The sequence below is a fragment of the Stegodyphus dumicola genome, chromosome 7 (genome assembly GCF_044657685.1).
Source record: "Stegodyphus dumicola isolate Sdum_Otavi_A_Nest chromosome 7, ASM4465768v1".
Classification (NCBI taxonomy): Eukaryota; Metazoa; Arthropoda; class Arachnida; order Araneae; family Eresidae; genus Stegodyphus; species Stegodyphus dumicola.
In genome coordinates, this window is record NC_140774.1 from 17475198 (window position 1) to 17493547 (window position 18350).

General features: G+C 32.2%; 1 protein-coding gene across 1 annotated transcript in view; it reads left to right on the forward strand.

Moving 5' to 3' along the window:
- Nucleotides 1-9846: 9846 nt before the first annotated feature.
- The window catches only part of LOC118201273 (potassium channel subfamily K member 18-like), a 147242-nt gene continuing 138738 nt past the window's right edge, over nt 9847-18350 (forward strand). Inside the window, exon 1 of the mRNA XM_085819911.1 lies at nt 9847-11351. Coding sequence (XP_085676037.1) covers nt 10937-11351 — 415 coding nt within the window. The 5' untranslated portion in view covers nt 9847-10936. The remainder of the gene's footprint in view (nt 11352-18350) is intronic.

The window sequence follows — 18350 nt, forward strand, 5'->3', positions numbered from 1 at the left end:
TTATATATGGGAAAGTTTTATACTTTTTACAAAAAATTAAAATTACAAGAAGTTTGACTCCCGTATGACAAAAATTGATCGCGGTATTTATTTTCAAAACTTGCAAATTATTATTATTATTATTTTCTTTTTCAGCTTGCCTTGAGAGCTAGGTTAATTAAGTTAGAATAATTTGAGGAATTAAGTTCAAATGAAGTGCAGCAAAAAGTTCAAATCATTTATTAGGTGTACAAGGAAGACGTTTGGTATTCACATTAGACTTTTTGGTACTATTCTGTTTTGAGGGCCGTAAAAACATTGCAGCGAAAATGTATGCGCGAAAGCGCCAAATCTAGCAAACATGTCCATTTAAAGTGTGCCAAATCTAGCGTACGCGCTGATTTCAGATTACGTAAGTTTATATAAGTTTATATAGTTCTATATTTCTTAAGACGCCATTGAAATACTAGTTTAATTTTTAATTCCTTTTTTGATATCCTATGGATTTAACAATTTGGGAATTGCCCATGATGAAAAGTCTGCGATAGAATTTTGTGTAAAGTGCAAAATCACCCACTGCTTGACGCGTTTTTAAGAATTGCACATACTCGGTACCCATGTACACATCGACTTATTTTCACTTAAAAAAAAAAATCCCAGAATTGCACAAAAATGGCACTGCGCACACCCTTGACATTATCTATGTACACATCGACCTATTGTCAGTTAAAAAGTAAAAGAAAATTGAGAAAAATCCAATTATTTTTACCCTTGTAAAAAGCGGCAAACAAATAAGTGGGCGATTCTGCACTTTACCGAGAATGTTTTCAAAGAAAAGGCATCATTCATTATAGAAAATTATGTTTGAACAACCAACGAGATGACATTATGCTTTAGCGATAACTCGGTAGCGAAATATTATATGAAATTAACCCTTTCGTCTAAATTAAAATATCAATATTAGATAGTTATTTACTATTATACTTCCTTTCTTGCGTTAGGGTTGCCGCAATTACTTTTGGCAGCATTAGCATCAACAATAGTTTAGCGATTTTTTACGGCCCTCGAAACCGAATAGTACCGACTTTTTTTATAAAAACTATTTTAGGCAGCTAGTCATTTAAAAAAATCATTTTATATGGATTTCTTGACAATATTTGACAAGTGATATGGTGCCATGAATATCATAAGTAAAGTAGCTTTCTGAAATTTAGATTGCGTAGCAAATAACAGCATAACAGCAAAATTTCTTGTTATGGTTTTTTAGTTACGCTGCCGTTTACGCCCAAGGTAAAATTTAATTATTATGATTAAATTTCGGTAGAAATATAGATTGCAAGCCTCTCTACATATTTCTGGTCTTAATTTTGCTCAAAAGGTAGTATTTTCCTATTTTCCTACTTATTCCGTTTTACATTAAAAAAGTAATGCATGAATTAATGCATCTTTTAAAACTGAAATCTCTTCTTAAATAGAATTTTATTGATCGCAATAATTTGATTTTTAATTTTAAAAATCTCTTGTTGCCACGCAAAGAAATTTAAAAGAAAGCACATGTGTATCAAAATATCTGTTTTCTTACATATAAATCTAATATTATTCTGTAAAAATATTGAATGTTTTAATTATAAATGCATTTTATTAAATAAATTAAAATTACAAAAAATTAAAATACGAATTAAATTCATTTTTATTTAAATCAATCCGTTTCAAATGTAAAAAAGTAGTATTCTTAAGGACTGCATCTCATGTTTTCAGATTCTTTAGTTTGTTAATTAATAACAGAAAAATTCAATTTAAAAGATTTTCCGAATGGCAATAGACTAAAATGAAAAGTGAAACAACGCAAAATCATGTTTCCAGACTCAGCCCGTTTGGGATAATTATTATTGTAATCTTATATATGCTTATTAAAGTATGTTAATAAAAATAATAATAATATAATATATAGTTTAGATAAGTTCTGGCAACAGTGAGTGTTGTCGTCATCAGGAGATCGTGCTTCGCGATACTGTCGTTCAAAAAATGCTATAGTTTGTAATTCCAATAAAAGCATCGTATTTTTGCTCTGCTATTCGTTTTTCTCTTTATTTTTAGAAATACCTTTTTAGGTTATGGGTCAAGCAAGCTCCCATATTGCGTCAAATGTTTTGAATTGATGTTTTCTCGAAGAAACGGAACTCGTTAAGCCTAATCAAGTAAGTGTTTTGTTTTCGTTATAGCAATCTAAAGTTGTTTAGAAATCAAAGTATGGAATTATCTAAGGTCCAAGTAAAGCCTTTATCAGGTGAAAGCGATTGGCTTATATGGAAATACAGGATAAAATTTGTTTTAAATTATCATGCTGGTGCTTTAGAAATTGTAGAAGGAACTATAGTGAAACCAGAAATTCTTCCTGTAGATGCTCCGATTACTCAACAAGAGAAATATAATGAAGCTGTTAAGAAGTTTCAAAATGCAAACACTAGTGCTATGATGGTATTAGCGAATTCCATGACGGAAGAAACTCTGAAAAAAGTTATGAGATTTCAGACTGCTAGAGAAGTGTGGTTGGAATTACATAAGTTATTTGAAGCATCATCAGAAAATCAATTGTATAATATATGCATGCAATTTTTTCAATTCAAGTGGAATGAAAATGATAATATGGCGGCTCATCTTTCCAAATTAAAAAACATGAGTTGAATTCAGGACTTGAAAAGAAAAATGAAAATAAGTTACCTGACATGCTACTCAATTGCAAGATTTTAGATGTCTTACCAGGACAATACCATTTGTTTAAGTCAAGTTGGTTACTCTTGGGTGAAGACAAAAGAACAGTTGATGAGTTAACAGCACAGCTTTGCTCTCATGAAAGAGAATTTAAAAGTCATGAGAAAGGCAATACAAATGAACAAGTGGCATTAATAATGTCAAAATCTGAAAAACAAAAGCAATATAAAAAAGACAAATTCAGAAGAAAACCAAGAAAAGAAGATATTTGCAATTATTGCAAAAAGAAAGGACACTGGGTAAAAGATTGTAAACAGTGGATTGCTGATAGAAGACCACCCAAGAATAGGTTAACGAAAACCAATGAAAGAAATACAGGCAGTGTAATACTGATGTCCATTGACGAAGAGGCTAAGACTGATCGAACATCTTTTTGGATTGATAGTGGAGCTACAAGACATATCATGAATTGTTTCAAATACTTTATTGACTTTATGAAGTTTGATAGTCCCTGTAGCATCAAGGCTGCTGGAAAAGAAACTTTAGTTGCTCTTGGTAAAGGTACAGTATGTGTCAAAACAACTATTGGTAGTAAAATCCAAAGAATTTACCTTAAAGATGTTTGGTATGTCCCTGAGATAAATGATGTCCCTGAGATTTATTTTCTTCACTTGCTGCTCAAGATAGAAATCCGAATAGTAAATTTATTTCAACAGTTACAGAATGCTGGTTAAAGGTTAATGGTCAAGTAGTGCTTTTTGGAACTCGCAAAGTATATGGTACTTTATACAAGGCAGCTATCGAACCTATTATGCCTGATAAAATTATAGAAGTTCATGCTGCTGAAGCAGACAATTCCTTGTTAGAGTTATATCATCAGAGATGAGGACATCAAGATAAACGTCACATAAAGAACATGCTTGAGAAAGAATTAGGAATTAAAATCCCATTTGAAAGAAAATTGTGTGAACCATGCATTTTTGGCAAAGCACACCGTTTACCATTTGGCATAAGAAAGCCAGCCAGCAAGCCTGGTGAATTAATTTCAGCTGATGTCTGTGGACCTTTTGATGAATCTTTCCAGAAGAAAAGATACTTAGTTGTGTTTAAAGATAGCTACATAAAGTTTCGTTATGAGTATTTTATCAAGGAAAAATCTGCTGTTGTAAATATGTTACAACACATGCTTGCACACGCTAAAATTTTAGGACATCCAGTCAAAGAATTTCTCAGCGATAATGGAGGCGAGTTTGACAATGACAAAGTGCGTGCTATTTTGCATTCTGAAGGTATAACTCAAAGACTAACAGCACCTTATTCTCCTGAACAAAATGGCTCTAGTGAAAGAGACATACGTACAATAATCGAAATGGGAAGAACATTTAAGTACTCAAATTCTGAAGCTCATTTTCCTGCAGCAATGTGGGCTGAACTAGTCAACACTGCCATATATGTACTAAACAGAACTGGCAAATTATCAGTAGAAGGCATGAGTCCTTATGAGCTATGGTTTAAAAAGAAACCTAGAATTAAGCATCTTCGTATAGTAGGATCTGTGTGTTATGCCCATATTCCTAAACAAAGAAGAAGGAAAATGGATAATAAGGCTACAAAAGCTTATTTAATTGGTTATGATGGAGACGAAAGATACCGACTATGGATCAAAGAAACCAATAGTGTGATCTGTTCACGTGATATTATATTTAACGAAAAGCTCACAAATTGTGAAGAAAGGGTGCAGTTACCTATTCAAGATCAAAATAGCCCAATTTCTGTCTCTGAACATCAACAAAATTCAGAAAAAGATAAGTCAGAAAAGTTTCTTTGTGAAGAAGATAATTCAGAAAAAGAATACAACAAAGAAATATTTGGAAATATATCAGAAGAACATTTTGAAAGACAAGAATGTGAAGATATTAATTTGCAGAATAATGCACAGTCAAGATTCCTAAGAGATAGAGCTGACTTGAGAAAGCCAAAGCGTTTTGAAGATTATATAATGATAAGTGAAGCTTTTATTATTGATTCTGAAGAACCTGAATCTTATGAAGAAGCGATCAACTGTAAGCAAAGTGTTAATTGGAAAGAAGCTATGGATTCAGAAATGAAATCATTGATAGAGAATGAAACATGGAGTTTAGAAAAATTACCAAAAGATGCTAAAGCTATACCATGCAAGTGGGTTTATAAGATCAAAAGGAATCCTGATGGATCTATTGATAAATTCAAGGCTAGACTTGTTGCCAAAGGATGTACTCAACGTTTTGGAGTTGATTATGATCAAACGTTTAGTCCAGTAACAAAGTTAGGAACTATTCGTTCAGTTTTGAGCATCGCAGCCAATGAGAAAATGCATCTTTCTCAGTTTGATGTCGGTTCAGCATTCTTATATGGAAAACTTGAAGAATCTATATACATGCAGCAACCAGAAGGATATAGTGACGGTTCGAAGAAAGTCTGTAAGTTGAAACGCAGTTTGTATGGACTTAAACAATCATCACGCTACTGGAATAAATATTTTGGAGATTTTGTGTCACAGCTGGGCTTCAAGACAAGTGAAGCTGATCCATGCTTATATATAAGAAACAATAACGGCAAGAAGCTAATCGTATGTTTATATGTAGATGATGGTTTAGTAGCATCAACAGATCTACAAGAATCTGAAAAATTTCTCAGAGAATTGAAGTCGAGATTCAGAATCACAACTAAACCAGCAATATACTTTCTTGGACTTGAAATTAAACATCTTGGAGATGGAAGTATTAAAATTAGTCAGCAAGCTTATGCAAGAAAAATTCTTCAAAAATTTGGAATGGAAGATTGCAAGCCAGTGTCAACTCCTATCCTGAAGGAAGGTCTAGCTGAAAAGAAAAAGGAAGATAAATCAAACAGAGAAATTTTTCCTTATAGAGAAGCTGTAGGAGCTTTAATGTATCTTATGTTAGGCACAAGACCAGATTTAGCTTACTGTGTTGGCATTCTATCACGTTACCTAGAAAATCCTTCGAAAGATGATTGGAAAAAAGTGAAACGTGTATTCAGATACATAGCAGGTTCTCTAACCAAAGGTGTTACATACAAGAATAAATACAAACCAGGAATTCTAGAATGCTATAGTGATGCAGATTTTGGAGGTTGTCAAGAAACAGGAAAATCAACGAGTGGAGTAGTGATATTATATAGTGGTGGAGCTATATCATGGATTAGCCAAAGGCAATCAGTCGTTGCAACTTCGACGACTGAAGCAGAAGTAATTGCAGCTAGTGAATGTTCTAGAGAAGTAATTTGGTTAAAACGACTATTTAGTGATGTAACCAAGTTACGTGAAACTCCAGTAATTCAAGTAGACAACGCCGCAGCAGTGAGACTGTCACAAAACCCGGAGTTTCATCGACGCACAAAACACATTGATATCAAGCCCTTTTTCATACGAGAGAAAGTTCGAGAAAAGGAAATCATTGTGCAGCAGGTACCTACAGAGGCGCAAGTTGCTGACATAATGACTAAACCTTTATTTAAACCGAGACTGTTAATTCTTTGTGATAAGATGGGACTTTTGTGACTTTTTTCTTTTAATTTATTATTATTATTTTACAAGGGTTAATTATTTACAAGGGTATTAAAGTATGTTAATAAAAAAAATAATAATATAATATATAGTTTAGATAAGTTCTGGCAACAGTGAGTGTTGTCGTCATCAGGAGATCGTGCTTCGCGATACTGTCGTTCAAAAAAAGCTATAGTTTGTAATTCCAATAAAAGCATCGTATTTTTGCTCTGCTATTCGTTTTTCTCTTTATTTTTAGGAATACCTTTTTAGGTTATGTATTTGTAAGAAATACTTTTTTAATGCTAAATTATTTAACTATTATTATGTTAAATATGCCAAACTATTTAACAGGCTGCTGATCTATTATGTGCTATTCCGAGCTGTAGTGCTAAATCATTTATTTATTTATTTATTACGCTAACATCCCTTCTCATAGGTACATGGTTTTGCTAAACTGAAATAATTTAATCCAATCTAATTTCAGATAAAACGCCACTAACACGTTATTTTTAAGCATGAAAATAAATACAAGTGATTAAGAATACAAAAATTAAAATTATTCCATTAATTAATTTTGTAACACATTAAATTTTTAATTACAATAAGTTTAAATTTCAAAGCTCTATATTCAAGCTATGCCGACCAGACGATATAGGGGTTAGTGGAACCTGACTGTGATACCGAAGGGCCTGGGTTCGAATACCGGAGAAGGCATGGTTGTAACTGTCCGTCTCTTCATAGGAGGCAATGGTGGCCCACCTATTAGGAGACTCCATAATAGAGACCACCACATCTGGCCTTATTATAGATTAATGGACTCTGCTGTGACTGTTAACAATCTGCCATTGGAAAAAAAATATTCAAGCTATAATTAAATAGCTTGATAAAATAATTATAAAAAAACAGCTTTCATACTCGAACGTGCAATGAAATTGAGGGAAAAGAACTGATTAAACAACAACCAATTTTGCTGGTATCATTTAAAAAATAACCAACTAGCAAAAGGCAGATGATCGCATACTACATCATTACCTATAATTTTATTAACGGCTGTAATATTTTAATCTGATCATACTTTATGTATTATGAAAGATTCAGTTTTCTAACATTATTAATCTAATGACCCTTTTTAATAAAACTTTCTTTTCTTTCTTTATTTTTAAAAAGCATCTTTTCATTCCCAACAGACGAGTTAGAGTAACTAACTAAAAGAGTATTTATGGCCTCTCTAATTGAAATTTTGAAGCAGACAGTTGAACATTAATGTCCAAAGCATGATCATGATATTTTTAAGTTGAATATTAAATTAAATTCAACTTTAGATCGATCTTAATGGAGATACAAAATAGTTCAGATGGTTTTCCTATATAATCAACATCTTTCATATCTACATTTTGTTTGCGTCTTTTTTAAAACTAAGCATATTAATGATTTATATGTTTTGTATTTTCAGTTGAAAAACTATTTAAAAAAGAAACATTCAATTTTCTTTCAAGAAGGAACATTAAAAATTAACGCACAAAAACTGCTTTATTAAAAATACTTACCGTATTCAGAACATCGTGGAACTCAAAAACCACAATATTATCTGATGATGCCAAATATGTAAACTCAGTCTTTTACAATCGAATCACATTAATGCTGCCAAATATTAAGAATTAAAATGTTTTAATATTATCAAAACGTCTTTCAAAGGCGGTTTAATAGTTAATTAAGGCTTAGATATTTCTGCTCACATTATCTGAATGAAGAATATCTGATGTTTACCTCGTTTACAGGTAATTAGGAATGGATGATATAGCTAGGATCATCGGATTCGATCTAACTTGGGAGTATAAAATATTTTGCTTGAAAGTGAATGTTTTCTTTTGAAATTATAGTAAGCTTTTGTCCCAGACTGAATAGTGAGAAAATGACTTAACTTCAACAGAAAGTCTCAAATTCATTCATTCGTTTCAACGATCAAATTTTTATTACAAATTTATAAGTTTGCAAGTAATTTTGTCCATTTAAAACAATTAAAATTAAAACGTATTACTCTCAGTTCGAACAGAAAGCAGTGATGCCACTCCCATACGCATAAATCTTAAAAAAAAATTCAACCTACAAATGTTATTTAAAGCTTAAAGCTACGAGATCATTTAATCAAAGCCATCCATATTATTTAACATAAAAATATTGAATAAAGAATATGATTTGATTTTTAAAGTAGGGTTCTCCAACTTTTGCTGTGTTGTAACGGTAACACACTCGGCGCGTATTCGAGAGGTCCAAGTTCGAGTCCCGGCGAGGGCATTTCACCTACCACCTGCTAGTAACCCGTGGGGATTTCCCCCGGGGTCGCTGGGTAATGTCCCGCTGCGACGGGCTCGCCCGAGCGACTGGCAGGAAGGAGCATTTGACGACCGGTGCTGCCTGGTGACGTATCCAGGTGGTGCGCGGCTCTGCTGGAGGGTAATAGTGGAGGTTGAACCTCCACGACGTGCCCGAAGGAAGAGTCGACCTGTAGTGAGCTTAGTTCTCGGAACAGGGAAGCCAAAACCCATAGTTCACCTACCACCAACCCGTCGACCAATTGTTTAAAAGCAATGTATTACCACTCAGTGTGTGACATTTCTGTTTTAAATTTAATGAAAGAACCTCAGCGATTTAAAAGAAATGTGTTGCCATTTGGAAAAACGTAAGATATCTGTCTTCCGAATTCGATTAATAAGCTCAGTAATATAAAAGTGTGTATGTGTGATTATGGCAAAGCCTCGAGGGCTATCTGCCTAAAGGGAGGGATGCCTTCTTGGAGGACTTTCTAAGGGTAACTGGCTCGTATACACGTTACACATGGAGAAAACCACGAAAACGCCCATGCAGCCAGCCCGTTCGCGGGAATCGAACCTCGGACCGAACTACCAGTGTTCAGCGACTTTACCGCTCGGCCGCTGGTGGGCCAGTAATATAAAAGAAACATTTTCTCTTTCCCCGAAGTAAATACTTTTATGTTTCGCCTGGCAGTGTTTTGTTATTCAGCCAAGCGTAAGATGTTTCGTTTTCCTTTTAAATTCATTCTGTTATGAGTTAACAAATTAAGCCATTTAAAAACAACAATTATAGACTTCGAGAACCTTAATTTCTGTTATAATTAATTAATAGCAGAGCCTGTGCCAATAGCTTTAGCTAAATTCATTAAAATCAGTATATGTATATATTTTTCAGTTTTATAATAACTAACTTAGGCGACTGGAGACCCAAGACCCGACTGGAGACCATTAAAAAAGAAATAAAACAAAACCCAAAATTTGGTATGTTATGACGTCTTTTTTTATCGGCAGTATTTTTGTTTCTGTACTTTAAAATTTATTCATTCTGTCTTTATGATTTTTCCATTTTTGAGATTTTCCTTTTCTGAAACAATTTTAACAGAATCACAGATAGCAAGTAGTAAGAATGAATTAAAAGCGCCCTATAAACAGTTTTTCAAAGTTACCCTATTGAGAACTTTTCCACGTACCGCACAGAGGGCGTAAGCGCCGCCGCCGAAACGATGCCAACAGATTCGAAGTAACAATAAAAAAAAGAACAACAGGAACAAACCTCCCCCATCACGTCCTTTACCGCTAGAGTAGTTACGGCGGTAGTAGCGCACCGGATTAAGGCGTTTTGCAAACTGAAAAAGTGAAAGAATTTTTTTGAACTCTTGCTACTCTTGGAGCAGAACCAGTTGAGAAAAAGCACGTGGAAATTGTGCCCTCGCATTTTTGTCACAATAATGGAACTTTACGTGGTATCGGTAACGTCTTTTACTAAAATTGCTTTTTGAAAATAAAGAATATTCATGGTTTTTAATGAAATAGTTATAAATTTACACGATATTATAAAGCTACATCTTCAAGATTCTTTTTTAATTACTAAATAAAGATAAATTTTTTAGAGGATAGTAACGTAAATCTGCAAGAATGTAGTGACAGATTCTATGGATTATTGCTATGATTGCTTTGAAGCATACTGGAGAATATTTTTAACCTCTGAATCATCTGATTATTTTTATAGCTCATGAATATGTCTCGATTATTATGATAGCTCATGAATTATGTCTCGCTATTTGTCTCAAATGTAAACCTGTATGTGTTGTGCGGATAAATGAAGCCAGTTTTTTCCGATTTGCATACAATTAAACCTTCCCTTTCAGTTATTAAGCACTCATATGTTTTGAGCTAATTAAAAATTATTTGAATTGACTCAGACCGCTAAATTAGACTATATTACGTTACAATTTATTGACAAAATTACCTAATATTGAGTTAGAATAAAACATATTCAGTTCCTGAAATGTCCACAAAGTGAGTAATTTTGATTTTGGTATGTTTACCGCTTAATATAGAGACTGCAAAATATGGTGAATGTCCTAAATTGAAAGGAATATTAATAAAAACAAACTCTGTTTACAAGTCGATTATTCGAAATAGTTATTTATGCTATGCATTTGAATTAATCTCCGGAGGAGCACTTCAAGATGTGTTGTGATAAAACCAAACCATTTAGCAAGCTATAGCTTTTACGAAGCAAAGCTTTTAAAACGGAAAACGAAGTATGCTAAAAGGATTAATGTCCTCCACAACACAATAGTGATGACCTTTTGTATTCTAAACTACTTTTCTGTTCTTCAATAATGGATTACTATTTCAATTGAGTAAAAAAGTAACAATGGCAGAATCTAGAAATCCGTCAAGATTGGCAAAATGTCGACACTTTCTTCGAGTGTTCTTGACTCATCTGTTTTCTCACGTTGGACTTTGCGGTCTTGTAGTCGGATATGCAATTGTAGGGGCACTGACTTTCGAATCTTTGGAAGCTCAGAATGAAATTGATCAACGTTCTACGATTCAAGGTTATCGGGAAAAGTGTCTAAAGGACCTCTGGAACATTACGGAAACGTTGAATGTTCTGTATGAAGAAAACTGGACATTGTTGATTGGAGCCAGACTCAAGGCATTCGAAAATGAAGTAGTTTATGCTGTCAAAAATGAAGGATATGATGGCAAAGATTACTCTGATTCTGATCTACAGTGGTCATTTTCTGGAGCTTTGCTCTACTGCATCACAGTCATCACAACCATTGGTAAGTCTTTTTTATAATTTTGTAGATTGTAGCATTTTCCTTTCTTCTTGTGCAAGAAATCTATTTGAGATAAAATTCCCTGATTTGTATATTCTCTGACTAAATTAATTAATTAATGCATTTATTGCAGGTCAGAGATTAAAAATACAATGTATACTTTTGGATTTGCAAAGTATTTCACAATAAATCTTAATATTTTATTTAAGAGCGCATATAAAATGCATTTGTAAACTAAACTATATAACTTGGTGATGTATGTGAATTAAATTTATTTAACTTTAAGTACACTTGACATAAATACCGATCTCACAAACGAAATTTCAATTTCATTTTTTAATATTTTGGTAATTATTATCAATAATTAATTAAAAGAAAAAAATAAAAAAATGATTTTTAATATTTAACAGTTATTTTATTGATTTCTAATTTTATTAATGTATAGCGAAACTTACAGTTTTTGCTTCCTTGTACGAAGTAAAGGAAGGATTGTCTTCTCACAAAATTTCGGGTATCATATTTCAATGGAAATATCCATTTTGACCGTTGTCGAATACATTTGGACGATTTTCTTTGGGGGGGGGAGGGTGATGTCTGTATGTAAGAATAAAATAATAATTATAAAATGGATTCAAAAGGGATACTTTTTCCAAAACGGATTATAAAATGGATTCAAAAGGGATTTTTTTCGTGACGTCTACACATACGTTCTCACGTATATATCTTGCATAACTAAAAAACGATTAACCATAGAACGCTAAAATTTTGTGTATGGGACTGCTATAACATTTAGTTATGCATCTCTCGTTTTTATTCCAATCGGAAATCCTAAGCGTATATATATATACGTGGCAAATCGTTTTGAGTGATGAAAAATATTGATGGTTTAGGAATGTCAAATTAAAAAAAAAAAAAAAAAAAAAAACATTAATTTTCGACAAATAACAAAATCTAACTTTCAATGCAATCTCTCGATTCTTATACTTAAATTTGGGAAAGTTTTCAACTCGTTATGAAAAAATAAAATTACAAGAAATTTGACTAACGCAGACAAAACTTGAATTTCAAAATTTGCGATTTTTGATGTCATTTCCAGTGTGCCTTGAGGGATCGGTTAATTAAGTTAGAGCAATTCGAGAAAATATGTTTAAATGAAAGACCACAAAAAGGAAGTCATGTAGTGACCACATCAGATTTTCTTCTAGTCAATCCCATAGTAACCGTCCCAGTTATGCTTGAACGTAATATTATGTAGAAATGAATTGAACCAACAAACTGTGCTTAAAAATTTTTATACAATATTAATAATATGTAATCAAATATGTGCTCCTACTACAGTGCGAACCGTTCCACAAGGTATTTATATATGATACTGCAAACAAGCTGAAAGCCTCAAATATCATGTAAAAGTTACGGTTATAATTTTTATTATCCAAAAGGCCTTATGATTTAAGAAATATGCATCAGTATTAAAACTTTCAATACTTTATGGCGCTCATGATTTTTTTTATTAAAACGAACTCAGAATGCTCATGTCTGAGGTATATTTAAATACATATATGCATGTGTAACATAAATACGAAAGTAGGTCTCCTTTTAAATAAAAAAGGAGCTTATGAATATAGGCTTTGTTCGCAAAATTAATTGCCAAAACCAGTTACTGTTAAAATATGGAAAACAACACAAAATGTCTTATTATTTCATATTATTCAAAAACAAATATTTATTATGCTCGTTGAAAGCATGTTCAAAAGTATCTATATCCGTAATTTTCAGATTTTATTATTATATTTTTTACTTCAAGCATTAATAAGTGCAGTTTTAATGAAATTCTGAATAACGGAGTCCTCCACTCGAATATGGGCATTTGGAAGCCCAAGAATTTATATGTTAATCTATAGAGATTTTTATTTTTAAAATTATATCACAATAAAAATCAATGTGAAATTTTTCATTCTGGAAAGCTTTTGGTGTAAATGAATCTCGTAATTCTGTTTACATTCTGCTTACTAGAATTATATAGCTGACAATTTTATTCAGTAAAAAATAATAAAATTGTAGAGTACTTCCTTCCCCACCCCCTTACTATATGCCTTCGTAGTGTAATCAGTAAGCACGTTCGGCTAGTATTCAGAACGTCCAGAGTTCGACATCGCAATCCAGATTTCGAATCTTTCCTGACTCTAAAAAAATCTGAAACTCTGCGAAACTGCATATTAAAATAATAAAATTACATTCGTTTGGTTAAAATTTTGAAGACCTTAATTATGTTTACAATTCAATTATCAGTCATTCAACTGTTGAACTATTAAATTAGATTTAATTTTACATTGGAATCTTAATTATTTCATATTCATTACATTTCAGGAATGCTCGCATTTTGTTGTCATTTTACAAGTAATGAATTTTTAGCCCAAAGGGGCCAATTGCCAAGAAGGGCTATTAATTTCAATTTGGCTTTTTGCATCGTCCACTATAAAACGGAATTTGACTTTTAAATTTTTGCCGTCTGATATTAGAGCCCTGCATTATATTTATAGAAATTGAATAATGAAGAAGCTGCGTGAATGTAGGTATGTTTCTCTTACTGTGAAGAAACAACGGCACCTAGAAACATTAAATTCTGAATAACGTAGTCCTCCACTCGAATATGGGCATTTGGAAGCCCAAGAATTTGTTTTATGATCTGTTTCATATTTTGTAAAGCATTCATGAGTTTTTCATTAAGAAACTCAACGATTTCTAAGGAAGCAAAAATGTTGGAGATAAAAATTGGAAATAATTTATTTATTTTTTTTAATATTTTTTTATCCGAAAAAAAAAAACATTTTTATCTCCAACGCGAGAGAGTGTGTAAAATTATTTTGAGATATTTCTGTTAAATTGTATTTTATGGTTTAGTGCGAAGAACATGTTATTTGATAAATAATGTTCACACACCAAACTTTAAAAAAAAAGCCACTTTGGGTATAGTATAAAATCTGAAAGACTTCAGATTTTTTAGTCCAAAGGGGCTTTGTCCCTGAAAGACTATTTTAGTTTTGTGATTTTGCGTTGAATAACTATAAATGTCCGTTTCACTTTTCAAACTGTTGTCACCAAATGCAGAATCCTGTATTATATTTGAAGAAATTAAATAATGAAAAATCCGCATAAATGTATGTATATTTCTCGCATTGTGATAAAACAACGGTACATAGAGCCATCGAATTTCGAATGACGTAATCCTACTATGAATATGGCCATGTGAAAGCCCAAATTTGAAATTTGGAATTTGTTTTATTATCGGTTTCATATTTTGTAAAACTTTAACGAGTTTCTGAGTAAAAAACTCAACGATTTGAAAGCGAGCTATTGCAACAGTCTACGGGAGGGAAAAAAAAAAACTTTTTTTATCTCCATCGCGCGGAAGTGTGTATCGGAAATTCTAAAGACATTGCTATTGAACTGAATTTTATGGTTTCAGTGCAAAGAACGTCATATTTAATAAATAAAGGTAACATACAAAACATTAATAAAACGCCCCTTTGGACGTAATTTAAAATCTGAAACCTCTCAGATTTTTTTTTTTCCCGATTAGAATCGTTTTTTTTTTTTTTTTTTTTTTTTTTTTTTTTAATAAGGCAAAGAAAGAAATAAAGAAATGTATGAGTGATAAATAATCAAGAAAGAAAGAAGATGAATTCTGATATTTAATTTATTATGATATTTAATCTATGTTTCTCTTAATATAACTGGGTTTGCTTTAGCTGTTTAACCCAATGAATTCGGTTTCAGGTATTATTATTATTATTATCGTATTTCATTAACAACCAGCTTGAGGAAAATATGCTACTTAATTTAGGGTACTTATTATAGAAAAAATTACACAGTTTTTCTTTTTTTTTCCTTCCCCTTTGTTTTTTGCTTGTTCTATTTCTCTCTTTTTGCGCGTTCACTTTTAGGACCTTTGGGTGTAGGCTAGGGACACCTTGCCAAAAAAAAAAGGGAGCGGGGTGGAAGTTCTGCATCTCCCGTTCTACTGGGCCTATTGAACAAATTTAATTTGCTTTTTCATGTCTCGAAAGCGAACTTAGGATGTATTAGATTTATATGTAGCATTGTTCTAACATAGGTATTCTGCCATAAAATCTGACTTTTTCTGAAATGATATACCGATTTTTTTCCCATATTTTGATTTTATGATTCAAATTATTCCAAAGTGCCAAGTTTCGTAAAAATCGAACGAGTAGTTTTTAACCAATAAGCTCTCAAAATTTTAGCTCCTCAGTATTACTTGAATTTGGTATGTATTTATTAATATCTCTCTTTTATTAAACTTACTTGATTCCTTCTCTGACAATTCAAAATTTAAGTTCAATCCAAACAAAATTCGCTGATATTTTCTGATTTCTTTTTAAAATTTGTATTTTTTTAGTAATTTTTATAAATTTTTCAAAAAAAAAAAAAAAAACTTAATCTTTAAAATTTTAATCGTTAACATTTTTACCATTACTTTAAAGTAAACGTATTTCTAGGAAAACTTTCATGTTTTTATTCAAAATTTCTCAAGGTATACGTGAATTTATATATTAGCGCGTTTTGGTATTTGGTGTACTTGTGATAAGCGATAAATGACAAATATGGTTTATGTATTTTGTTAAAATTATTTGACAGAATGAACGATGTATCTTTTTTCCGCTCGCGCATAATGAAAGGGAAAGGAAAATAGGTTACCGTAAATTAAGAATTTCGCTAAGTGAATTACTCTTGGCGCAAAATGAAAGAAAAAAAGCGCCAAGATAAATTTTTAAATTTCTCGGTAAGTTTCTCACCCAATTTCACAAAATTTAATGTTTAGGCATAATATGAGTTGTAAATTCGAGATATGGAAAAAAAAACGGTGTGTCTTATCAGAAAACGTCCAATTTTGTGTCAGAATACCTATGTTAGAACAATACTATACATAAATCTAATGAATATTTTAAATCGTACTTTCGAGACATGAAAAATGCAAGTTGAATTTCTCAAATCGGCATATTAGAACGAGAGATATAGAACTGTTTCTTCCTCTTTTTTTTTCCTACAGAGTTTATATGCCTCCCAAAGTGCAAGTATATTTTGGGGTAAATAAATATGTTTGGGTAATAAATACTTTTATTTTTCAATAATATACGTATATTTTTTAAACCATGCTTCCTGAGGCTCTTTCACCAAATAATGCCTGTGCACTGAATACTCACAAAGTAATGCAGAGCCCCTATTTAATCAGGAGTACAGTTCGTCCTTAAACGAGAGGTTTCGCTTGATCTGTTTTAAAAGTGCGCTAGAAAGTTTTTGAGATTTACCTTATATACTTCCCCTTTTAAAGGGCTCCTGAGAATTAGTGGACCGAATCGCCAAATCCTGGTGGTGACGAATTATCGTCCACCACCTTTTAGTTCAGGCGCCACTTGTTGAGATATTAGCTTGTTTTTGAAGCAGGAGACATTAAAATGTGCACTGAGATTCGAAACTTGTACCACAAGTCGAGTGTGCTTCCCGTTACACTACGAAAGCACGCGAAAAGAAGGGAGAAAAGACATTATAATATTATAAAAATTTTTTAAGTTCTCCAAGATTTCAGAAGGGATCACTGAAAGTGATCGGGATGTGAACAAAATATAAACTATGAGGATTTTTTACGAATTTTACTATTAAATATGTAATTTCTCAGCCATACACAATTATCTCTTTTCTACATGTAATAAAAGAAAGAGTCTGTCCGTCTGTGTGTGTATGTGTGTCTTTCGTTCGCGTTGCGCGTAAGCTAATAGACCCACGACTATACGAAATTTGGTACATAGGTGCATGTAGACAAGAGCCAGTGCACCTCGAAGCGATTTTTTCGAAATTCGACTTCGATTTTTTTTCATTTTATGTTTTGTGACGAAATCGCGTCATTTTGAGACATAATAGGCTATGAAAGCGAGATTTTACTTACACATTCCATTTTCACATCGTCATGAAATGTAGGCACTTAGCTATTTTACGAACTTAAAATAAATTTCGCGTTTCAATAAATCAATTAAATGCGAATTTATTTAACAAAGGGAGCTTAACACCTTTTCAACGGGATTTTTTCTAAAACAGTTTATTTTTTTAAATGTACAGTTTATTTTTCTTTGATTTTTGGACACGTTAAACTTTTATCCTTGCGACTGCTTTTACAAAAAGAATTTTGGAAAAATGATAATATTTTGTATTTTTAAAGAATTTTTTAAATGAAGCTTCCGAGTGAACTTCTCACATCTCGCATCTTTAAAAATGTGATTTTGGCAACAATTTTCCTGTCTTATTGTTGTTGATAGATTTTTGATGAAATCGCATCATTTTGAATAGTTTCATTCGTTTAGAAATATGGGTTTGGCAACAATTTTCATCGTTTTTCTTATATTACTGTTTTTAAGAGATTGGCGTATATCATTGTTATATATATATATATATATATATATATATATTGTAGGGTTTATATTTATTTTAACTAACATTTATTTTAAGTTTAAACTATCTTTCCTGTCAAGCCTTACTTTCCCCTGGAATTGCCAATGCCAGAGTATGTAAATTTTAGTAGAACGCGCAAAGTATTCAAATTGTCAGCGGAAGTAATTTGAGTTAAATAGAAGGGAAACGAGTTCGAAAGTGTGCTTTCTTGCTTCACGAGCGTGGAGGTGGCTAGGTAGAAATTGAAGAACCACGCTTTTCGGCCTGTGTGCTTGCCTCGGCAGATAGTTGAATCTTTCAACTTAATTTCAGAAGTTGCTGAAATATCAGCTGTATCTCAGAACGCGGTTAGGTTAGTTACGTTTAGAGAGCCTCGTAGGTAGTAACTTGTTATTATTCATTTTTAGTTTCTTATTTTTATTTTACCGCCGTGTCGGCGTAGTTTGTGAGCACGCATCTGTAATTTCTAAAGTTGAATAAAAAGGGATTTAAACCCTTCTCAAGACTTTGTGTACTTTCCAGTTCATAGCAGTCACCACT